This window comes from Diadema setosum, chromosome 15 (genome assembly GCF_964275005.1).
Source record: "Diadema setosum chromosome 15, eeDiaSeto1, whole genome shotgun sequence".
Classification (NCBI taxonomy): domain Eukaryota; kingdom Metazoa; phylum Echinodermata; class Echinoidea; order Diadematoida; family Diadematidae; genus Diadema; species Diadema setosum.
Window position 1 is genome coordinate 33302868 of NC_092699.1, and position 26339 is coordinate 33329206.

Sequence of the window (26339 nt, forward strand, 5' to 3'; positions counted from 1 at the left end):
TGGTTTTGGAATATTTCGCAAAAAGCTAAATCCTCACCTCAGCCAATATTGTACCATCCCTTTAACCCTTACTGTGCTGTCTTCATGGACTGACATGTGCCCTGGAGTGCTCTCTTTGCCGTTTGGCGCAGACGTCTGGAAAGGGATTGTCAATGAGTGCAGATTACCTAATCCCCTTAATCACTATTGTGTTACCATGGTCTTCCTGTTGAACTGAGGCACGTTGCTACACCTGTATGGGCTTGCTATTAACTTCACAATTACATGTATGCCATGTAGGACAGATTTGGATGGATTACTAAGTACTGAATGCTGATGAGAAAACTAAAACAAAAACAAAAACTTGGCAAATTAACTAATTAAATTATGTGCCATGGTGTAAACTCCCTGTGTGCCACATTATTCTGAGACTGCAAGGTACTCATACTTTTTGAATATGCTTTGTTCTTGAAATCTACGTAACTTTTATGGATTTTTTTGTTACCCGGTACATAAAATAAGCAAAGCTGACATAAAATGCCAGGCTTTGTTTGGATGTAAATTGTATGACAAATATGTGATTGCTTTTCTTTCAAATGACTAGTAGCTACATAATTGTAGAGACATGACTTTTGCATACTAAACAGTGATAAAAATGAAGAATTTACTCGCAAATCCAGTAGGAAACACCCCTTGATAGTCAATCACCACATAAAATACAAGCTACGTGCGACAGGAATGGAATTGCCAGAAACGCTTTCATTGTACTCCGGCATTTGGCGATTTATCAATCGGTTTGGGCGGGTTTGTACGTTTGAGCAGAATATACGAAGTTGGCACGCCGTCGACTGAGTCGGTCGTGCGAACGTGGCACATAAAGAGTTAAGCTTGTGGCGCTTTACGGAGTTGAAATCAAAACCGCTGACATCACTGTATATGCATGCGTCATGCTGCCTTCAAGTAGAACGAACTCCACTTTGTATTCATGCTGGCTTCCATGGGAGGAATACGATTGACACAACAAAACAACAGAGAAAGTTCAAGTCATTATTCATTAGACATGCACCATGTGGGAAAGTATTGGAGTATTCCAAGTTTCAAGTCTTTTCATGAAACAATGAGCTTGGTCACAATTATTCATGAGAGTGATGATGTCATTGCCACACAAGTGTCTGATTGGATCGTCATAAAAGCAAAAAAGAAAAGAGAACAGTTATGAAAGCTGACAATGGGCTAGTCATCAAAGTGTGTCATTATGTAGTCAGAAACTTGACATAATTCTGTGATTAACACACAACAGTTGATATCCCTGATGCATTGACAAGCAGCTACAAATGTATCCCACAGTCCGTGCATGCATGAGTACAACTTACTATACATTGTAGGCTGGTTGAGTTCAGTGTTATGGTGGGCTCTTTACCCTGAGGATGAGCTAACCTGCTAGTTTGAGTTACTTGTTACCACAGTGAAATCTGTTATAGATACTGTAGGTCAGGGGGGCATTTCATGGAGCATTTTGTCGGATATTTCGTCTGACAAACTCTTAAAAGCTACTGAAATCCTTGCATCTGATTGGCTGAGAGCAATTTTGTCCGACAAAGTTATCGGACAAAATGCTTCATGAAATGCCCCCAGATACAACAAAACCTTTTATCACAAGGTAATTTTGCAGGTCCAAACTTTTTTTCATGTTTCTTTGTTTTTGTACGCTGATACAGTGAGAAACCTGGTAGGTGTTTGTCATGGTTTTTTAGGTCCTCATCATTAGGACGTTCCCCATGAGTACCAAATTGGGATTCACATTTGCAGATGTGTTTATAATTGTATTAAAACATTTGTCTATTTTACATAATGAATCATATTAAATATTATTTCTAACAGTTTGCACAGGGCATTACCAAAGACATTTCACCTACTTTGATTTGACAGTAAGATGTACTCGGGAAAAAAAATATCAGTTTTACTATTAAACTTCAATCGTTTTAATCTACCAAGTAAATACAGTTGTAATCATTTCAAATGTAATTTAACAAGATGAGAGTGTTAACGGTAACTGGTTAAATATCTGTTCTCATATGTTTCACTTTTCTTGTTTATTATGTTCTTCCCTTGAAGTTGTGTTTGCTTCGGAGGAGGGGCATAAAATCACCAGGTACATGTGATATAATTGCATGACACATATCTCGTCTCGTTAGTTGCAATTAACGCTTTATAAAGATGTACCTACCTTTTTGTCTGCCAAGTGTGGCCAAAAATAGCAGATAACTGTCCATTGTAAAGCATGGTACTTGAGGGGTGGGGGGGGGGGGTTGGGGAGGAAGGGGACTGGGTGATGAGTACCCCTATATTCATCATTTCAGTGACAAGGGCCCCTTTGTGAACTTCCACTGTACCTCCGGTAAGCAGACAAAAGTGTGTCAAAGAGCGTGTGCCTGGGACACAAGATGCTTTCTGTTTTGTCTTAACCCATACCGTGCTTTGTGAAGCCAATGGTCACATACTGTTAAACACTATATTTTCATGGCATGAAATTTTCACAAATGAGAGCCAACGCCCTTATTCACAGCATGAAATTTTCATGAGTTGCCTCTAACAGTCAATGCATATAGTGTTGACAAGATCTTTAGTGTGCATTTTAATTTCATGAAACTCAGCTCTCGTGAAATTTGCGAAATGAAAATACACACGAACATTCCTCGTTTTACAGTAGTTTGCACAGTTTTTCGGCAGTGGGTAAAGATGCTCCAAGACATGTTTTCTGTCAGAGAGTCAGAAACATGCAGTCATGCTAATCTGTGCTTTATCTTGATAGCCTTGTAGGGCTATTGCAGTCTTACACCCTTTCTAGTGGGTTCGTCCAACTGTTACTTTGGCCAAGTTTAGGGCCATTTAGCCATTCACAACTACATTCGTAATAGCTCACGAGTGTTCAATGAGGAATAGACCTGTTGGCATAAAAGGGGTTAATGCACACTTTGTTGTGACGAGGATCTGAGTCTAAGGACTGATCTCAGGGTGTTCAGCAGTTGTGATTTTAAAGGCACATTTCAGTAAAATTAATTTCTACTTTGAAATAGGACTTCTCTCTCTTTCCTTTTCTGCCATTTGATGACGAAACATTGGTGATAAAATGACTTTCCAAACTTTGCTTTACTTTGGTGTGATGAATTGATAGCTTATGGCCATGCAGCTTGTAACTCTGAAAATCTGGACTCATATCATTTTGTAAAGATTCTGAAAAAAAAAAAAAACTTTGAAAGTTTTAAAGTTGCTGATTTACTCATGTCAAAGAGAAAAACAGGAGGGAAGGGTTTGTGCTTTATGTGCTTGTTCATTAAAAAAAAAGTACTCAAAATGTGTCATCCTTTACTACTCTAGTAGTCAAATGTGTCTCATAGCTTTGAAGGTGGGATCTTTAGGCACTTCCATGCTTTTTGTGAGGAGTTTGTCAATGTAGTTCACAAACATTTGCTTACATGTATCATGTGTATTTTTAAAAGAAAAAAAAAATCAATGGTAGTAATTCCTCAAAACTGCTTCGAACTCTTGGCCAAAACATGCACTGGACTGCACTTTAATATGGAGTCCTCGTCATACACACTCAGGATGTGTTTGTTGTTTCATCACAACTGCAGGGGGGACAGGGAGTGAGGTTTGTAGGCCTGTGGGACAGTTGTTTACAGGAAGGGGATGAAGAGTGATCGCAACCAGAAGGAAAAGTACCCCGAGGGTCTGAGAGGATAATCCTGCGGGCGTTTTTTTTTTTAGGACATCGAGGGGAGAAAGTGTCTTCACCCTCAGTATGATTTTTACTTTACTGTCAGCTGCAGAGAAACTGCTCAAAAACTAAAAGAGAAAGGCAATTCTCTGGAGCGTGGGGGCATTTGTGGCATGCTGCGAGTTGTACCAGGAATTTCTGGCAGGACATGATATTTCTTCGTAATGCCACCCTTTTCAAGGGCCCTCTACATAATGTTGCTGTTTGCAGTAACAATTGGGAATGAAGAGAACTGTAGCCAAGCGCATCAGTGCGATGGCAGGTTTTGATCGAAGAATAGAGTCAGAAAAGAAAAAAAAAAAAACAGACGTACAAACTATAGTGACACAACACTTCTGCCAAGTATAAGTCGCCAGTGGATAACTTAGTTATTTTGACCAATGGAATTGCAAGGTTACCTATCCATAATCAGTGCAAAATCAGTATACATGCATAACCTTCTTCGAATAGGCCTACAGCTGTATTGTTATTGGTTGTGAGTCTTGTTGCCAAACACTAGTAGCAAAATATGGTATTTCATATCCATGAGTTGAGAAATTCAGACAGGTTTCCAAAGGCTTTGTGGCTTGGGATTGCCTTTAGCTGGGTATTTGGTTCCCATGTTGTTTGGTAATCCTCTCCACTCCCTTTAAATGGTTGCTATGACTACAAGATTGAGGATCTTGGACAAAGACTACTTCCCACACTCCCAAGGGCACCATTACAACACCTGCAGCTAAAGCTGACCACACATGTCCTACAGCTGAAAGAAATGTTCCAACACATTACGAGACGGATACAAGGCTTTGTATGTTTGTCTGCTTTTCATTTTCCATAAGATAATATATGTCTGTATAGCCCATATTCTTTGGGGTATTTTATGAAGCATTTTGTTTGACAAGTTTGCTCTCAGCCAATCAGATGCAAGGATTTTAGTAGCTTTTAACACTTTGTCAGACAAGATATCTGACAAAACGTTTCTTGAAATGCCTCCAGGTGCTCTAGCTGGTCTTCCATGAGGTCCAGGGCATTGTGAGTACTTGGGGCAGACCTTTTTTGCCACTTTATGCACCCTGCACTTTGCAATTAGTTAACGAACAAGATCTGTTTCGTGCTTGCAATATAACTTTCTCATGCACTGGACCTCCAGTTTACGTCTTATCCAAGGGACAGAGCATTTTGCCTCTACTTGGGGGAACAGCATGACAACACACAACATTGCTCAGTAAGACTCACTTGGGTTTGAACCTGCACCAGAACCCGAACCATTCAATAGAAGGGTAGACATGCTACTGACTGAGCCACCTCACTGCCCCTTCATGATGTCAAATGATGATGTAAACAATGGCCATGATGTATGTGACATACTTTAACCAGTTCTCGTGTTCTTGCCTCTTGCCTTTCATTTGTATTCTGCCTTTTGTGCAACCTGACCCTGTAAAAAGGAAGAGCGAAACCGCAGACTTGCCCATTTTACCATAATTGCATTTCCATTTCCTGGAAGATAGGAAGGAAATAACATTTTAGATGACATATGAAAGACATCACAGTCCGCATATCTACACTTCCTCTTTTCTCCAGTACCACCTACATGAAGTTGACAATCCCGAATCCTGTTCTAATTGGAGTTGTCAGAAAGTTGTTCTCGTTAAATTGTTGCATTAGCGAGTGGCTCGAAGTTGGCAGCCAGCCCGGAGGAGCACATGTACATGCCAGACGGGCTGTCCCGGTCCGCAACTGGTCAGATTTCCCCCCCATATCCCCTCCTACTCATTTGCTTGCCTGCAAGCGAGCGAGCGAACGAGTCATCCCGTCGGTGGAAGTCGTCCCCGCGTGGACGTACCGGTCTGCCCACGTACGTCAGTTCAACCCGAGAAGGAAATCCCTTCTATTAAAGTGTTTATGTCATCCTTCATTCCTTTGATCACTCCGCCAAGCTGTGCTGCTGGGAGGAGGGAGCTAGAGGATCGAACCATGCCACTCCTTGTAATCGGGGAAACTTGCGTTTTGACACAGCATCCTCGGTAGAATAACCGGCCTCAACCAAGTGCCATTGTTGTACATTATGTCAGCCTTTGCATCATCTGCCTTGTTGCCTCGTGACACGCCGGCAAAACTTTCACTCTGCCCCCGTCCGGGCACACCTAAGAAATCTGCTCTTTAATTTGGAAAATGCAGACAAACTCCCCCCCTTGTCTTTCACTTTCTGTCCACACCCTTCCAAAGCTGTTTGTGGACAAATACATTGTGTAGTATAAAAAGGTGCAGAAAGTTCATGCTTCATCGAGTTCTGATGTTGGGAAGTCCACAAAAGTGTTTGAGGACATTTAACATCAGTTTGTGGTGATGATATTAATACTCTTTCATTGTTTTCAAGTTCGTTCATGCTCACAGATGTTGAAGAATTAAGCCAGCAATGACAATTTCAAGCCAGCAGGATTTGTCGCTTTCTTGATGAACGACGATAGAGCTCACTCCGATGCTTTGTTCAGGAATAAAGTGCTCCCTGTGCTGCATGATCTGTATAGCTGTCAACCCCTCAGATGAGCTCTTTGAGATTGTTTGACAAGCCTCGCCTGCTGACGGAGCCTCAGTGAATAAGTTGGATTATACTTGGAGTTATAATGGTGTATCGTGATGCAATGTGACTCATTTTGTCAAAATTCCAGAGTTTTGACACACGGGAAACCACATAGCTAATCTTGCCTGGATTTCAAGAAGCCTTCCATCCAGCTCAAGCTGTTGCTTGTCAAAAGTTTCTTCAGATTTTCAACACTTCCCCCTCTCATTCTCTCATTTTGTCGTGACAACTGTGCCAGTTCTTTCCTCAGTATGAACATGACAGTTCTCTGCTAGGAACCCCTCCCACCCTTTTACTGGGGATTAAGTGTGGATGTATAGTATAAAGGCAAGGACCCCAACTTGTTTTGCGCGATGACATTTCGAGGGTCGCATTTGCTTTGAAACCTGCCCGAGAGCCTTGGAATTGCTTTAAGGCGCTTACGACTGTCACTGGATGAGAGGTCACACAGGATTAATGTAACTTTTTTTTTTCAGTTGTTTAGTATTCTGTCTCCCACGCACAGTACTTGTACATGTGCACATGTTTTGGAGATCCTGTACATCAGCTGTGGTGCGTTGAGATTTTTGACCACATTTTCTTTTCCACCCCCCGCGATGAATCAGTGCTGAACAGGATTTGCACTGTTGCATCTATGCGGTACGATCACTTTGTTTCCATTGCAACGAGGAATCCCCCAGAAGCAGGATCCCCTTCTCAAAATTTCTAGAAGGGATTCGTGCCTTTCAAAGTGCCAGACATTGTTTCAGTGATCACGAGACTCGTGCTTCTGGATGATAAGTAATGTGAAGCGGATGAAACGGGTGTACCAGACAAAAGAAACAGTTAAAGTGGAAGAGAAAGGGAATTGTTTTGGTGCAAAGTGCAAGTACCTTCTCTGAAGAGCTATACAGTAATTCACAAGTCGGACTCACAAGATGTGAAAGTGTTGGCACGCTTCTCGCGAACCCACCCCGATCCTTTCGCAAACAGCTGATATCTCTGTCTTCGGCTGCTCTTGAGGCTTGAGGTGTCGATGATGCTGGCTACATGGGGATGCATGCCAGCAGAAATTAGTTCCAGACAGATTATCGTGTAAAAGAATGTGTTAGTATACAATATTTTTCTCGCCCCGCTCAGCCAGAGATTGAGTGCACAGCTGTTTCATGCCCATCTATTTCACATACCTTGACTCTGCTGCTGTCGTTGTCGCTTCACATTCACACATGTTGCTGCGACGACAGATGTCCTCGCATTGTACAGTGTCGGTTTTTGTAGCAGCAGTCTGAATTGTGTTTTGAGTGCTCGGCAAAAGAGCTAGACAACTCCTGCAGTGAAGACTCCTTTGGACTAATTTTCCAGCTTCCGAAATCGGGAACCACACCACTTTGAGTTTATGGCACATGGAGTGCTGCAAGCCGGCAAGTACCGAGTCTTCAGTCTGTAGTGCACACATCAACACTGGAGAAATGTGATTAATGGTGTTGGATTACTTGATCCGTGGAGCATCCATTTTAAACTTACAGAGTATAGCATTTTTTGCAGCAACTTTTCAGAGGATACCACTGCTTCCTTCTGATTTTTTTTTTCTTTTTGCAACCAAATGACATCTTAAATGCTGGATTTGGAAAAGAATTTAATGTGCTGTTTACCAAGCCCCTGTTCATGCGTTGGTATGTTTCGGATTCTTGGACTAGCACTCTCTCCACAAGTAAGTTTATCCCCCTGTTCTGTTTTGTTTCGTGTGGAGTAAAAGAGTGTTTTAGTTTGTATATTTTATGAAATGATGCATCATTGGCGTTACAAACTAAGTACACAATACAGTAATAAGAAAACATTTGTAATGATTTTGCAAAAGAGAGACAAGAAAAAAATAGAAGGAATTGACTCAATAAACGTGACAACTAAGATCAGTCAATTGATGCAGATGTAAAGAGCATGTAAAAATGAGATAACTCTTTTTGCTGCAATAAGCATAAACATATTCATTCTGTTTAATATCCTAAGTATATAATTGTATCCTCAAAGATTTTTAAACATCAACATCTTTAACACAAGGACACAAAGGCAAACTTTCCATTATGAGTCCTTCCAGTAGATATTGATGAGAAACTTCCTGCTTTCATTTCACGTTTCCTTTTTTAGCAGCAAGATACAGTTTTAATTCCTCGTTATGTAATCAGATAATTTGGAATAGATTCAGGTGCAGATAAAATCAAGAGTGTGAGGTTGCGGCCTCATTGTCTTTGTTAAAGCTTCTCTGTTGTACACTTGTGGTTGGTTGTCACGGAATTTTCCCATCAGATGGAACTTGTCATCTTTAAAGGGATGGTTAATAGTTTTTGTTGAGATAGGGATTCAGGTTTTAGCTTTTTGCGAGATTACTAGACAGCACTCATGCAATTCTAGGAGGGAGTAAAAGTTCATTTGATGAAAAATGGCTTTGAAATGGCTGAGATATCCAAACACATGAGATCATAATAAAAGTTGGGTCCCACCCTTTATTAGAACCTCTTTGTTTTACTGTGTTTTTGGATATCTCAGCCATTTCAAAACCAATTTTCATCAGATGACTTTGAATTACTCTTAGGTTTGTATGCTCTTAAATATTTCATATACTGTAAGTGGTTACTGATAATCTCGCAAACAGTTAAAATCCGAATCTCCATCTCAATCAAAGCTATATCATCCTTTAAATCTATTGTAAATTACCAAGCAAAGATCTTTTCACAGCCAAGACTTGACAGTTGATTCTGGAGATGTCAGAAAAAAACAAAACACAACTGTTGTTACAAATAGAATCAAGCAATCGCAGATCCACACATGATGATCTTTGATGCAAACATACACACGTACCTCATTAGGTGATTAAGAACAAAAACCCAAATTTAAATTGATTATTGATTGACTGGAACATTCCTTAAACTTGCTAAATGGTATCATTTGAATGTTTGGTGATGTTAAGTCCAACATGCATTCTAACATACTTGATTGTGTGAAAAAGCACAAAGGCATAATGTTTCTAATGTCTGCTGCAGACTCTGTGAATATCAACCAAAAGGAGATTGGTGTTTTAAACATTTTAAATTGTCTTTTGTAATGATTATCACAAAAAAAAACCCAATGCAACCAGCTGATGTGTGAAGAGAACTGTGAGGCAGAAAATTACTAAAAGTATAAAAGTGTTTTACATTGTACATTGTACTTCTGATCCTTTTCTTTTCCAAATATCAACCACTGCATTGAAGGTGTGCTACACTTTTATTTTGGCCTGTCAAACATTTGGGTATTAAACAGTGCCAATGGGACGAAAATTAGAACAGGAACAAGATATGCGTGCCCACAAATTCAAATATGAAACATACATGACAGAGCAATACGACTGTGTTGTATTTGATACACACATTGTATAGATTCTCCCTTGCAACCAGAAAGCATTTCCAAAGCTTGCCAAACACAGCAAGAACCTGGTGTGTCTGTATTGCAAAGTCTTCAGTGAAGCCAGGAGAGTTTACAATATCTCATTATCTCATCACCAGGTTCCTTTAGGGAAAGTGTATCCATTAACCCGTTGAGGACGAGTCCCAAATATACTCGGATAAGTGCCTATGGGAAATACGTGTTGTAACAAAATCAGCCTGCCCTCAATGGGTTACTTTTCATAATTCATGCCGAAGAGGCCTCCTTGTGTTTACGAATTAAATTGTTTCACTCCTCAGGTTTGATTGTTGTGATGGATAGGCCTATTGCATGCATCCAATTCTTTAGCAGGAAGTTCTGTTAGATGGTAGTTGAGTAGTTGAGTCATTTGGTAGCATTCCCTTTAAATTTACAGAGGACTGAAACCCAAATATACATGTGGATTGAGTGAATGCAGCAATATTAGTTTAACACAGCAGCGAAGTTTGAGGAAAATTGAGTGATTTGTTGAAAAGTGATGAATGTTTTATATTTCATTGCGGCCCTCTCTGGATGGGAAGACTAGTATTACAGTTTTTCATATCACTTCAGGACAACAATACAGAAATATCATAAAGAGAATTTCACAAAATGTCATTTTTTTAATGAAAAGTACACATTTCCTCAACTTGTTACTGACATACATACAGGATATTCTCCCTATTTTCAGAAAGGGGTATCACTCAGCCAGGTGCTCTTTAATTACACTAGAAAAGTGAAAATATGTTGAATTTTTCTTTGTATTTCTAAAATATTATTGTCTGTGAGTGATGTCACCAAATATAGTACTTAGTCTTTACATCCAACATTGACAGCACTGCAACTTTAAAATTCTTTAACTTTTCAATGGACCTTCTGATTTTCCTCAAACTTTGCTGATGTACATGTATATTTAATACTAAAACTGTTGCTCCATTTAATCCAGAAGTATTTGGGTATCATTATCCTTTAAAGCAGGAAGGGCATGTCTTTTAGTAGAAGTCGGGACGTGAAGACATGATGATGAGTAGGAGCAAGTTACGAAAGAGCTACAAGAAATTGGGCTCAAGGACTCCGAGTGAGTAAGATTAGAGGAGGCGCTTCATCAAACGCGATGCAGCGGATCGACGGCTTGCAGCCGAAGGTGCAGGGTTCCGAGAAGCGAACAAAAGTGCACAGCCGTGGTGGGTCTATAACGCTGTTCCTCGTGGGATGATAGCCGAGAGATGTGGGAAATGAATCACTGTATCGTGAGCTTTAAGACGTCTGTCTGTGATTTCTCATTTTAGATGTCTGCCAGACACGGTCCAGATGGACATGACAGCGCACTTTCACACCTTGTTTTTACATTGACACTTTCATGTACTTGTAAACATGCCGTTCTTCTGTAGATAGATAGACATGAGCATAGGTAGTGCATCTACAGCTAGATGCTCATTGCGTCTTGGAAGAAGGAAAAGCAAATGGAAACTTTGATGCAGGTGCCCTGCTCATCTGCTTGCTTGACTGCTTTCTTCAATCTTTCACTTCCCACCTCAGTCAATGCGAAATGTATCAACAAGTAATGATTAAACATGATTCGAAAATGAAACATTTCCAGGGCAGCCTGAAACATTATATGATTTGTCTCTGCCCTTCCACTCTAGTGCAATTGTTTATACTTGTACCCGGTACCACATTTGCTGCTATGATGACGATATCTGTCATCTGCTACAACTTCTCTATGATATTAAACAAGAACACTCCTTCCTTACAGTATATAGTCACTTTCTCTTCCAACTTTCCAAGGGGCCATTCATTATTAGATAGTCTTGCAGTCGTACCTATGGTCCATTCATGCATGGTTATGCTTGAATGTCATAGTGTACATTGTTTTACAATCTTGAATGTAATAATGTATTAAACATCTCACCATATGTTATGTTAGATTATTTTCCGTAGTGTTATGTAACATTTAATAATGTTTATGTACACAATTATTTACACAATGTTTATGTCACAATTAATTCTCTAAAAGTAATATATTTTCTGTTTTGTTAATGTTAATTGTTATGTTAAAATGTTAGTTGAATTGAAGGTCATCTGCTGCCATATTGCCCTAGAATATAGCAGGTCAGATTTGAGGTTCTCTGTAGGATTTTGTACTATGAATGCATATAGGCAGCATATATATAGTAATGTATGAATAATGTGTATAGATCTCACACAGTTATAAAACTGCATCAAGTGGCATTGTACTTCATAGATCTTGGAAACCGTGGGTTATCGCCGAAAACTAGCCATAAACACAATGACAGACTATGCACAAACTTCATCTATCCCCGACTAACAGGACGTATCCAATTTTAAACGGAGGTTTGTTGGCAAGTTGTCACCTGGACAAGAACCAGAGGGCATCACATCAAATCAACAACAAATTCTTACAACAACAATAGTACTTAGAAACGAACATGATAGCAACAATTATGCAAGTTCAATTGGGTAGATTTTTCTTATACTTACGACCGAGGTAATTCGCACCGAATGAATACACTCAGTATGGTAGACTTGTTGGCATGCAAGAGATACCAGTTTTGGGATTGCCATGAAAAAATCGAAATAGTGTTCGTTTCTGTTCACACATCCCCCCTCCAAAAAACAAAAGCCACCCAACCCCCCCCCCCCCTCCTTTTCATTTTTTTTTAAAAGCCCCAATAAAGAAAACATGCATTTAAAGCTTTACATACCATGTGAACATGCATTTAATCCAAACCATGGCCCTGCAGTGATCATAAGTGTGCACATCAGTTACCAAGTAATTTTTGCTCAGAAGTCTGTAGCCTATAAAGTTACAAAGTCTCCCAGTCCTGTCCAGGTCTCCCCTAAAACGAAATGTTTGGTATTGCACATGCGAGTGTCAAGATTCAAGATCGTCAGTGGATTTTGTTGATGAATGCTGGTATGCACTATCAATATCATTTCTTTTGGACACCTGAGTGACCTTTTTAATACACTTGTAGTTTACTTTTAGGTAAGAGTTTAGAATTACTCATCTATCTACATTTTCACATCCCAAGATCACTATCTTAAAACTTGATGGAGTTGGGGGGAGGGGGAGAAGTGCACCGTAGTAGGGATTGACCAATGGCCTCTGTTTGAAGAAAGTCTTGTGTCATGACTTGTGCGTTGTGACAGCCTGACTTACTTCCAGCTCCCAGGTCCGTGAAAGCAATACCTGTATCGTTCACCTTCCAGGCAATGAGTCATGTTATTTTGGAGTGTGTGTGTGTGTGTGTGTGTGCTTATGTGTGCATCTCTTTCTCTTCTCCGTGTATCCTCACCGATTGAATTTGATTCCTGTAATTGACTGCACCTGCTGATATCTTGTGGACCAATGAATTTTTAAAGTTGCTCATAAGAAATTTTCCAGCTCTGCTCGGAAGTTTCTCACTGAAATCTTTTGCTGTGTACAATTAAGAATGTAAATACAATGTATGATATTGATACCAATTATAGTAACATACCTGCCAACTGTTCAGTTTTAATATGAATATTCAGATTTTTCACTGAAAGAAAATGTGTTAATTTCAGTGTGCTCTGATTTTTTTGGAAATATCTGTTAGTAGTAAAGTATCATATGAAATTTATGAAAGTTCAGGTTTTTTAATAACTTTTCTTTGTTTGTTCAGATTTATTAAGTCTCAGGGTTGGCAGGTATGTAGTAAGTGTTGCAATGGTGAGATTGATGATTGTTATGATTATCATTTTTAGTATTTAGAAGTAGTATCTGTTATTACTGGTATTAGTAGTGTAGTTGGATGCCAGACAAACTAATGATGCTTAACAAGTATTCAAGTTATATAAGTACCGCTGTGCAGTTTAAGTTTTAATTGGTTCAATTTAAATCTTTTTACAGGTATTTATTGAATAGTGTTATGATTTAAGGGGAATACTTAAAGTGCATTGAAGGCTCAACAGTGTTAAGTACATATATATATGAGGTTTGATAAACAGGCCCCATTCACATGCAAAAAAAAAGAACTATGCAAAAACTAAAACTTTGCACTGTATTGATCAAAATCTTATAAAAGTTATCAGAGCTATACATCAATATTGTATCTTACCTTCTCCATCTCTCTCTATCCCTCCTTGTCTCTCTCCTCTTTCTCTTTCTTTCTTTCTCTCTTGCCTTTGCTTTCGTTGTCTTTCTGTCTCTCTTTCTCGCTTTTACGCCAACAGCTGCAGGGTCTGAACGCGAAGGCCAAAGTGGAGAAGAGACAGATGGAGGAGAGGCACAATCTTGTTCAAGAGCTGGTGAGTACTGGTTACGCCGAATATTTCGCGAGGTTTTTATTTTTGCGGATTTCATGAATCAGGTGCTATTCACGAAATAAAAGACACGCGAAAATAATGACTCTGATCCCCATATGAATGTGATGCACACATATACACAGCCATATATTTCTCCGCTCAGTACAGTACTCCACAGTCACAAATTTAACCACTCGCTTAATTGTCGGGAAGTCCCAATTTGTGAAAATTTAGATCCGCTATAAAATATATGGCGTATACAGTATTAAAATACACTGTATATGCAGACCACATCTTGATTTCTCTTTGAATGCTATAAAACTAGAAATATTTATGGCATGAAACTTCCATGAATTTGAGTCAACGGTCTTTTTCGCGGCATGGACCTTTTGCGAATTGCCGACCATGAACAAAATTACGAGTTCACTGCTTGACTGGATTGTGTAGATGAAAACTTTCTGTAGTGCATTTTATTTTTGCGAACTTGGCTCCATGCGAAATTTGCAATAGTTTATGCACATAAAAATTTCCGGTTTTACAGTGTAGCATTTCACGTCTCTTTGCTGCAAAAATGTAGTGTTCTCTTCTGTTGATCTCCTAGTGCCATTCCAAAATTTATCATGCAGCTCTTTGAAGAACTGCAAGACTGGAGTTATTTTGTCCTATATCTGTTGGTGTTGAGTTCTACATTTTTGTTATTGTGATTTCACTGTTCTGACTTAATAAATTCATCTTGAACAAAAGACAAAAACAAAATAGAAATAAAAGCAAAAATAGATACAATGTATCTGCAAACAGTGAATGAGAGAATATTAACATTGAAAAAACTGACAAACTTTTATGTGCAATAAATACCAAAATTGTTAAAATGCTGGAGAAAAAAAAAAGCGAAGTATTTGTTCATGTCTGTGGTACATAGCGTCAACATTTGACCATTAACATATTGCCATCTTCGTACGGAAACCGCCACCACCCCCCAACCAAGCTTGGCAGCAGTGTATAAATGTATATATATATGAATTTAATTGATGGTGATCAGGATCAATATTTTTTTCACTATCTGTACATGGAAACTTTATATTAAAAGGATATATACACTAGGTACTTATTGTGGCATCTCACATAAATCTGTGCAAAGGATCTCCAACAGGCTAGTTGGCAATGTACCTTCATCATCAGCCAAGCATGGGCGTGAATTAGCATGTATTAGGTGCAAGAAACTGAAACTGGGCAGAGACAAAGCGTGTGAAAATAGTGCTGAAAGATTCAATGATGTGTCATTGAGCATATTACGAAGAGAAAAATACAAACTAAAACTCATAACTCACGTTGACTAGAGTGGATAGAGAGTAGGCAGTTGCCATTGAAGTAATAAGTAGGTTATCTAATTAACCCCCCCCCACACACACACACACACAACTAATACGCATAGGAAATTTTCCTTGAAGTATACGAAAAGAAATACTGTGTACAAATCAGGACACCCACACCAGCTGCTCGTATGGAATATGCTGCAATTGTCCATTCGATACTGGAATATTGAAAGCCTGTCTTCTCAACAGTGCAGTTTTTTGTGATGACGTGTATGAGCTGATACGATTTTGCATCATCAGATCATCATTTACAATGGCACAGATTACCGGTTCCTTTTTGCCATACATTTCATGGAAGTTTCATTACCAAGAGTAAAGGAATACTTGTGAAATCAGCAACATGCAAAACTATTGGCTACCATGTCCGAGGTGGCAAATCGCGAGCTTCACTTCTTGAAATGTGACAATACTTAGCTCTCATTTTGTTGCTGCAGTTCTCGATCGCGAATTCCACCACTTGCGACGTCACTCAAGTCAGGATCCACAAAATGCGTTTTGAAAATCCATGGCTTATACAGGGAACCACTTTATATTGAGTTGAAGATAAAGTGTCTCCTTGACACTGGCAAGGCTCGTTTCCTGTGAGAGTGTTCAGACTACATGGATATATGGCAACAGAAGTTTTCATTGCAGTTGATTGATTCAAGTCTGTGAATTTCCTTCAAAGGAGAATGGGCAAAATGAACAAAGGTTCAGCTGAGGACATTTTTTGTTGTTGCTTGTTTTAAGAAAAAATGTATGATAATTGTTACTTTCTAAGAGTTGAATCTCTGTGAAAAACATTTCAAGTTTGTTTTTTTTTTCGATCGATTCTCCCCAATTTTTCTGGTGTCACAGGACAATTTATGGAACGTGACGTTTGACCCTGCCAAGTCACCGTTCATGGAGGGCTACCTCTTCAAACGAGCCACCAATGCCTTCAAAACGTGGCACAGGTGAGTCTGCTGCGAATGAAATGATTACTCCACTACGCTGAATTACTGTAAAAGTGGAAATTTTTGCAGTGTGGAAATATTCAATGCATTTCTGCCGACCAGAAACCAGCATGAAGATAAAAGCATGTGAATGTGTTTGCTTATTATGTATAACATTATGTAATGTTTTGATTTTGCGGATTTAAAAGCGTGTGAAATTCATCTTACCCGGCCAAGCAGGAAACGTACCCACCCAAAAATGTCCACTTTTACAGTAAGCAGAAGATAATATGTGCTCTGCAAACAATAAACTGTACACGTGTATGTTAGAGTTTGCTTGTACAGTTTCATGATATTATACCTTTTAATTATGTGTTTGTTTGTTTGTTTGTCTGTTACCTAGACATTCTTTTTATGGGGGGGGGGGGGGCTCAGAAGGGGGAAGGGGTCTTTGTGGAAGAAATACTTTGTATTAAGGAAATGGAGTTTGTCACCAGTGGGTTTTTTTTTCAGATTCATTTCTTGCGTAGGTTGATTGTCTGTGCAGAAGAATCCACTGTCTGCACTCTATATTGTGGCATCGCCTGTCATCAGGGTGATCGTTGGATGTCAGTCGTTTACAGTTGTTATGTCTAGCGCCATGATGGCAAGGGTTTGACCCCTCATCCTTCTTGTGAGCCAAGTTTTCCCTACCCCTACCACAGGACCTCATTCATCCGAAATGTCTGCCACAAGTCTCTGGAGGTTCTCCTGGCCAAAAGCTGATTTTATTTTCAGTGGTGATTGGGCGGGGCTGTATGACTTAACTCTCAGTTGATGATGGGATGGTATTGTTGTTGTTGTTGTTTGCTGGCCATTATCTTTGACTTTCTGTCCAAGAGAAATTACCCCATATTTGATGGAAAATTTACTAGTAAGAACATCTCATGTTTGAATTAAAAAGAGATCTTTCCTGTTAAAGAGAATTTGGAACCAACTTAATTTCAGACTGTAGTCTTGCTGGAATGGACCTGTTATCTTTTGCCTATAGACCGATTCTGTGACGCGCTATGTGTATTTTTGGCATGGGCAGCGCCATTACTGCGGTGTCTCAGCCGACCCCCCCTCCCCTCTCCCCCACCCCCTTCCGCACGCGGAATGAAAACCTGATGCATGGTTGTTTTAGCCAATGGGCGTCTCGTACTGAGTGCGCGAATGCTTGCTTTAGTGCGCGAACCTTTGTTACAAGTGCGCGATAAACATGTTGCCCGGGGGTGGGGGAGAGGGGGGGGGGGTCGGCTAAGACACCTCAAAATGAGCTCATGGCTGCGCCCAGTGCCACAAATTGTCTGCTGCCCTCAACAAACCCGAATCGGTCTATTGCAGAGAATACACTTGCACCCTAGCATCATGCACATTGAAACAAATAGAACAGCACTTTGCACATCGCCACAGGCATGTCATGAGCATCTGCAGAATACATGCAACACTGGAAGAAACTTAAAGGGATCGTATAGTTTTGGTTGAGACCTAACGTCAGGTTTATCACATTTTTTGGTGAGATAATGAGAAACCTCTTCTGAATTGTGAAAGAGCATGTAATTCCAAGAAGGATTCAGCATTTCTAACTTGATGAAAATTGGTCTTGCAATGGCCGAGATATGAAAAAAAAGCAATCCTAATAAAAATGGCAGGCCACGACTTTTATTAGGATTTCTTTGTTTACTTTGTTTTGGGATATCTCAGTCATTTTAAAAGGATTGTATAGTTTTAGTTGAGACCTAATTTCAGGTTTCTAACTTTTTTTTGGTGAGATAATGAGAAATCTTTTATGAAATATGAAAGAGCATGTAATTCTTTGAGGAATTCAACATTTATTTGATGAAAATTGGTTTTCTAATAAAGTGTGGGACCCACGCTTTATTACGATCGCTTTGTTTTACTTTGTTTTTGGATGTTTTAGTCATTCCAAACCCCATTTTCATCAAATAAACTTAGAATTCCTCTTAAAATGGTATGCTCTGTACTATATCATAAGTGTTTTCTTGGTATCTCGCAAAAACTTAAAAGCCCAGTTCTCATCTCCACTGATACTGTACTATCCCTTTAACACCAATTTTCATGAAATAAACTTTTGATTCCCCTAGAATTGTATGCTCTTTAACATTTCCTAGAGTGGTTTCTGAATACTGTAAAACGAGGAATTTTCGCATGCATTTTAATTTCGCGAATTTCGCGAGCTCCAAGATTCGCGAAATTAAAATGCATGCGAAAGTTCTTGTCTACACTATATGCATTGAATGCCAGTGGCAGTTCGCGAAAATTTCATGCCGCCAAAAAGGCCGTCGGCTCCAATTCGCGAAAAATTCATGCCGCGAATATATCATGTTTTACAGTACCTTGCAAAACGTTACAAGCTGAATCCTCACCTCTACCAGTACTGTACAGTCCCTTTAAAGGGAGATATCATCAAGTATTAATTACTTTGTGAGTGTGTGTGTGTGTATTTTGTGCTGGGTTAGGTTTCTTTTTGTGTGGAATGTGCAAGTAGCACTGCTTTGTGGCTGTCAGCAGAGGGGTACGAGGACTTCCCTTGAAAGCGAGACTCTTGTCATCCTGCAAGAAATGGGCCAGGTTGAGTCGTTTGGTTTCGGTGAAACTGGAGAATGGAGGGGGTAAGAGTAGAGGGGAAAGGGGGAGGGGGGCAACATTTTAAGCAAAAACAGGAAATTTGTGTTGGACCAAATCCAGAGCCGCCGAGGCAGACTCTACATACGTGCGGTTACTCAACCTTGCATGGGTGGAAAATACCAGACAGGATCTTTTGGATGGCTGCAAGCTATTGGATTCACGACTGTTAGGTGCAAATGTTTGATAATACAAACCATACAGATAATCTCCCTTCCCCCCCCCCCCCCACACACACACACATTAAAGAGAGAATAAACAAAGAATAGCTAGATGAATAAATGAATTTAGGGATTCAGCATACAATTGTATGTGAGTGGCTTAATTGGTACATTCAATCCTTGTAACCTAATTTTGTAAATTGTGCATCATACGACTAAATTCAGTTTTTGCGGTATTTGGGTTTGTCCGCATGATGAGTCAATAGTCATTCAGGAAATTGGGCATATTAAAAGAAAAACCTGTTATGAATGAAATCACTGAAATAAAAACAGCTGACATCGGTTTGAATATGGTGTGGTTTCGACAGGACTGGTTTGTACATAGCGGCCAAGTCTGTGTGATTCTATAGGAAACTCCTTGAAAGTTTTTGACTTTATGTTCATGTCCTGTCGGGAGGATGAAGTACAATGTAGCCTTCCTGATTGGCTGTTTTGTTTGTCCGTCTTGTTTTTGTGAAGACAAGCCCTTTTTTCCAATGTCCTGTAGGGTCTTCATGTGAAATCTTATGATAAGAAAAGGTCATGAACCCTTGCAAAGCTCTGAAAGTTATGACAAAGTTTTGGCTCAGATGCAAGTGTTATGAATCTTGGAATCAGAGTTATCATACTAAGTCACCCGCCAAGTGACGCATCCTGATGACTGGACGGAATTCTAATCTAGACACAGGCTTTTTGATTTGATGGAAAGTCCATGGTTATGTTCTAGCTTACGCTAATCAGCTGCTTTGCGCAATTTTGCAAGTTCGTGTGAGTCTGGTTGATACAGCCAAGACGCGCATTGGTCTTTGGCCGATTTTGATATGTAGTAATCCCTATCTACATGCAGACTTCCCTTTTTAGAACGGAAATGAAATCTATGATTTTTGAAATGATTAAGTGAAAGGAAATGGGTTGATGTATGATTTATGATAGTGATGGAATTTTCTGTTGGGTAACTAGCCCATTTCAGGCTGATTAGATAGACACTGTACAAATTTTGGACACAGCATTTACTCATGCACCATTTGCTCCAGTCATATATTCTCCAAGGACCTAAGGGTTGGGGTTAGAGGTGTGATAGGGTTTTAAGTTTAGTTTGATGTGTGGATTAGGATTAGGGTTGGGGTTTTGTTTGTAGGTAGAATTTATGTTTGCCTTACTGTGCAGATATTTTATGGGAGCGATTGTCGTAGGAGCAAATGTCATGGAACCGTACAAATTGTATGCATGCAATAAAGGAACGCTGTTTTTTTTTATTGGGTAGTGAAGTTTTGAGTGTGATTTAAAATCATGCAGCTTTTTCTTCTTTTAGTTTGTTTATTTCCCAAGACTCCCCTCCGTAAAGAACTGAGTAAAAGCTCTTCCCATACAGCCACTTTCACTCACTCAATACATTTTAATAAGCACTTTGAATCCAGTTTGCTTTGCATGCATTAGTTGTCTGCTGTGTTGGGCAAGACACAGACAAGTGCCTGGCTAAAAAAAAACAAAAAAAAAAACACACACAAACAAACAAACAAAAAAACAAAAAAAACAACAACACCAACTACAACAGCAAAGCTTTATATTCATAAGATTTGTATAAATGTTAATTAGTTTTGTCTGTTTCTGATTCTATGTGTTAATGTTTTGATATGCTAATGCTCTTTCTCCTGCAGACGGTGGTTTACCATCAAAGACAACCAGCTCATTTACCAGAAGAGGTCAAAGGTGAGAAGAAATCTACAGATAGTTAAGATTATGAAATAAATTTGTAAGATGCTTGATACGACATTGCCAAGTGCATGGACAACGTGTGTTAGATAAGTTCAAGACATAAGAAAATTATGAACTGCAATTTGTCATAATATCACCACAGTAGCAATTGACACAAACTACATGATTGTATTTTTATAGACAACTTGACACAAATTATATTTTAGTGAGAAAGTTTAGGGAGAAGATTAAAAACAATGTTAATGCTTGGAAACATTGGAAAAATCCCTGGGTGCAAAGAAATGACAGGGTCAGTATGGTGCACATATGAAACTTTGACAGTGTGATTTATGTGTTGTGACATCACTTTGCTTCTTGTAATGTTGAAATTAAGTATTTGAGGAAAGGAAATTGAGAGTCGGGGGAAACTTTACTTCAAAGAAATCTCATTCTTCAAAAGAAAAAGGACTCTCCAGAGAATGTCGCTTGACTTTCAGTGCTGCCAAAAGAGCTATTGTTGTGTTTGCATGTCAGGATCTTTATTGAAACATAGTGGGGGTTAGGTTAGTATGTGATTATAAGCTGTGATCCTTTCTCCTATGTGTGTGTGTGTGGGGGGGGGGGGGAGGGGGTGGGGGGGAGTTTCACTTTCAATAATGTGAGTGTCAAGTATTCACTGAAAGTGAATGTCCAAGGTAGAGATAGAGATCAATCAAATGTGCAGAGATGATGCATGTATGTCCAGCACTCAGTATTGCACCAAGCTCAACAGTGTGTATTTTGTCTTGGTTTGGTTTAGATTTGGTTTGATTTCTGTGCTTTTTCCTCCAAGTACAATGTGCATGCTAAAAATTGCCCGATTTCCCAGTATACAGTACTGTAGAAGCCTTTTGTTACGTCATCAACTTCCAGCTACATGGCACGTCTCGCAGAAACTAGAGCACGCACTTTTCCTAGTGCTCGTACGCAAACCTCTAAAAATGTCACATAGCAGCTTGAACTCCAAAGTTCATTGACCCTACCTGCCAAAATATCAAAAATCCTTCATAAAATCCATAAAAATTCCTGGATCACTACCAAAATTTAATCATCTGTTCTTTGTATCATTCTCAGCATTTCCTTTGAATTTCATCCGAATCCGTTTACAACTTTTTGAGTTAATTTGCACACGGACAAACCAACAAACAAGCTAACAAACACCGATGAAGACATAACCCCCTGCCTTGGCGGAGATAATAAAGTGAAGTTTACTGATGATTGTGGTCCAGCACCACCACCACCACCACCACCACCACAACAACAACAACAACAACAACAACAACAACAACAGTAACAACCAACAATACCACCACCAACAACAAGAACAACAACAGCAAATTGAGGAAGTGAAAGTTTTCATCTTTACAGAATATCACCAAAGCGATTTACAATATTTGACCCTTTCTTGTGTCAGCGTGCACAACACTACGGGGTCTTCTAAATCGGCACACAAGGGATTAAAATTCTGTCTGCACCCTCAGCATTCACACATGCATTGTAACAAGTAATTTTGTCTCATATCATACTCTGATACCTTTATAAACCAGGGCCAAGTAAGTGTTGCAGCTGAGGATTTGAGGTTGTGCAATGTGAAGCCGATGGACGAGATTGACAGGAGGTTCTGCTTTGAGGTCGTCTCACCCGGAAAGTGAGTGGAACAGTAGCAACTGAAAGAGATACTTTAGAGTGCCAATTTACTGGCGAAAGCCATCAAAATTCACTAGAGATGCCAACCAGTACGATTTTATAGTATTTACTACGATAAACCGAGTGAAATACGATGATACGATACTGCCTCTTGAAAGTAGGACTTTCATCTTCAAAATAGAAATAAAAAATGAAACCGTTATAAACCGCAGAAAACTGCGGAAAACCGCATTATCACATATAATGATGTACCGGTACTATTAAATTCCTGCAACCCCACTAAAACATTGAACAACAAGCCCAGATGAGCAAAAAACTATTCGGATGCTTTACAATTCTGTCATCAATGTTGATGAAGTAGGAACACTTTACTTGCCAGTTCTTACCAGAGATCTTTTCTTCTTTTTTTTTGACATTTCACTGGCCCAGGGCCAACGGACTAGTGATGGTGTCAAGGGTTCATGAAAATCTGATTTTCTTCTCCAAACTTTGATGTTTTAGGATGTTTCATCTTTTTTTTTTTTATTATCTTGCAGAAAGTTAAAATCTGAATCCCCCACCTCAACCAAAACTATGCCATCCCTTTAAAGCCGTGGGACTTGAAATTACTTGCTTACGAAAACTCATTGCTTCTTTAGTGGCCACTTGAAAGGAAAGTGTGTAGTATAAAGTTTTGTCATGCAGGTCCAATTCAATACTTACAGAGTTTGACCAGGAAATGGCCATTGTTTTAAGGCATAATTCACCATTTGCAGATGAAACAAAACCCAGCATTAGTGCTTTAAAATAGTTCTGAAATGTGAGTTACAACTTGTAGGTACAGAAACAACATTACTACTGTAAAAATTTGAATCCATATAATCTATGTTAAGTATTGTTACATACACAAATGTGAACAATACATAGTTATTAAAAAAAAAAATGTTTCCAGACTTAACCGTCTACAGTTATGGTTTATTGATAAAAATACTTGTATCTTCTTATATTTTAGGCTTTGTTGCGAAAATTGTATATGGTAGGATGTTTTGTGATACAACAGACCTTCACATATGCATCAAATGTGATATCTTGAAAATCACTGCTCCCAAAGGTCAACAGGACCTTTGAAGGGTGTGTACAGTTCTGGTCGAGGTGAGGATTTGGCTTTTAACGTTTTGCGAGATATTCAGAAACCAATCTATGAGATGTCAAAGAGCATGCAGTTCTAAGGGGTATCAAAAGTTTATTTGATGAAAATCGGTTTTGAAATGGCTGAGATGTCCAAAAACAAGGTGAAGCAAAGAGATCGTAATTAAGTTGTGGCATGTCGCCTTTTATTATTAGCACTTTTTTGGATATCTCAGATATGAAAACCAATTTTCATCAAATAAACGTTGAATCCTTCTTAAAATTACATGCTCTTTCATATTTCATAAGAGGCTTTTCATTATCTCACTTATGAATGTTTAAAACATGAATCCCCACCTCAACCAGTACTGTACAGTCCCTTTAACATTCTCAAGTAAGTCCATCATCAGTTAGAGAGAGAGAGAGAGAGAGAGAGAGAGAGAGAGAGAGAGAGAAGGGGGTGGGGGGTGGGGGGGGGGGAGAAAGCTTTCCAGTGATACCTCACTTGTACCACAACAAGGAATATTCTTGAAGTTATGATTAAAGATATCCCATATTTTCTCATTATTGTTTCTGTTCTCTAGCAGCCTTAATCGCAAATATTTGAGCTTAACCCGTTGAGGATGAGTCCCAAGTATACTATGGCAGGTGTCTGTGGGAAATGCGTGTTGTAGCAAAATCTGTCCATCCTCAACGGGTTAACAAGAATAGAGTTAACTCAGTTTATGATTAAAGTCTTCACTGTTCTTTTTTGTTTTTCTCTCCATTTACTCCAGGACCATTGTACTGCAGGCAGACAATGATAACATACGGCTAGCCTGGATCCAGGCGCTTCAGGCTGGTATTAACTCCGCCTTCAACAGCCCCATGGTGTCTCCTACCAGTCCCAATGAGGTCAGTATGAGGTCACCATGAGAGATTGCAGTCCTGGGGGGTGTTTCATAAAGCTGTTCGTAAAGTTACGAACGACTTATGAGTGACTGATGACCAGTTCTTGTGCTGAATTATGGAAATTCTGATAAGTATAGCACATCAGAACTGATCACCAGTCGCTCGTAAGTTGTTCGTAACTTTACGAACAGCTTTATGAAACAGGGCCCTGCAGCTTCAGTTTTTAGCCGACTGCTATGAAGCAGTCGATGCTTACGTACTGGCTCTTCTGGCCGTATTCAAGGGAACAGAAGTAGAAGCATTCATACTGTAGATGTGTTGTGCAAATCTGTAAAGACATGATTATTAGAAGTAGTAGTCATAGTACTAGGAGTGACTGTGCTAATGTAGGAGTAATAGTAGAAGTGATAGAAACAATCAAACAAATCAAACAAATCAACAACAATCAAAATATAAACATTTTATGCAAATATTAAAACTGGACTAGACATTTAAAGCCAGTCAGTGGACTAGACGTATAGTGTTCAAGAACAGGGAGTGAAAATACATAGAATTTTAGTGTGTAATGTCCTATTGTTAACTTGTTGAAGACAAGTCCTGAGTATACTTGAGCAGGTGTCTGTGGGAAATGCACGTTGTAGCAAAATCAGCCCATCCTAAATACATGTAGGTTAATGTAAACCAGAATTATTTATTGCAGAATAAAGATTTTCTTTTCTCTGTCATTTCTTTCCTGTAATCATTAAATAAGATGTAACCTTTTTCGTCTTGGCAGGATTCCAGTGTGTTTGACAACGCGTCTCCCTCGCCGTCCGCAAACAGTAACCTCTCCAACGAGCTGAAGAAAGACAGCTTCAAGGCGGAGGTCATGTCGTTACCAGGCAACGAGAAATGCTGCGACTGCAAAGCAGACAGTAAGGATGAGAATTTCTGTCTTGTCATTGATAGATGGAAATTAAATCACAATTGCAAATTAATGCAGAAGAATTTGTGACAACAGCTCGCATTTTTATAACGATGAAAGGACATCAAACCATATTGGCACAAATATCATATATATCAATATCATAATTTTGAAAAAGGTTTACCTTTTTTGTATGTATGTGTAAGCAGTATAATTACTCTTCGAAATACATAGTTTCACACACCTATGTCTGTGCTCAGAATGGAATGCAGTAGGTATGAATGTGATTTGTGCATCAGCTGTTCTCATTTTGTTTGAAATAGACCATGTAAACTTGATGAAATTATACAGGGTACATCACTGCGATTGCCTTGAGTGCCATTATTATGATGCACAGGTGAAAAAGAGGTTGCGTTATTAAAGGGATCGTACAGTTTTGGTTGAGACCTAATTTCAGGTTTCTAACATTTTTTGGTGAGATAATGAGAAACCTCTTATAAAATATGAAAGAGCATGTAATTCTATGAGGAATTCAACGTTTATTTGATGAAAACTGGTTTTGAAATGGCTGAGATATCAAAAAAAGAGCGATTCTAATAAAGTGTGGGACCCACACTTTATTACGATCGCTTTGTTTTACTTTGTTTTTGGATGTTTCAGTCATTCCAAACCTGATTTTCATCAAGTAACCTTTGAATTCCTCTTAAAATGGCATGCTCTGTACTATCTCATAAGTGTTTTCTTCGTATCTCGCAAAAAGTTAAAAGCCCAATTCTCATCTCCACCAATACTGTACTATCCCTTTAATTCCATTTTAAGTCTTTTAATGTCGCTGAAGCCAGTTGATTATTAATCATGATAAACAGAACAGTTTGTGT

General features: G+C 39.1%; 1 protein-coding gene across 1 annotated transcript in view; it reads left to right on the forward strand.

The window, feature by feature from the left end:
- The window catches only part of LOC140239119 (arf-GAP with coiled-coil, ANK repeat and PH domain-containing protein 2-like), a 59876-nt gene that overhangs the window by 18815 nt on the left and 14722 nt on the right, over positions 1-26339 (forward strand). Inside the window, exons 10-15 of the mRNA XM_072319007.1 lie at positions 13953-14027; positions 16235-16332; positions 20837-20888; positions 22460-22560; positions 24443-24571; positions 25341-25471. Of these exons, the coding sequence (XP_072175108.1) occupies positions 13953-14027; positions 16235-16332; positions 20837-20888; positions 22460-22560; positions 24443-24571; positions 25341-25471 (586 nt within the window). The remainder of the gene's footprint in view (positions 1-13952; positions 14028-16234; positions 16333-20836; positions 20889-22459; positions 22561-24442; positions 24572-25340; positions 25472-26339) is intronic.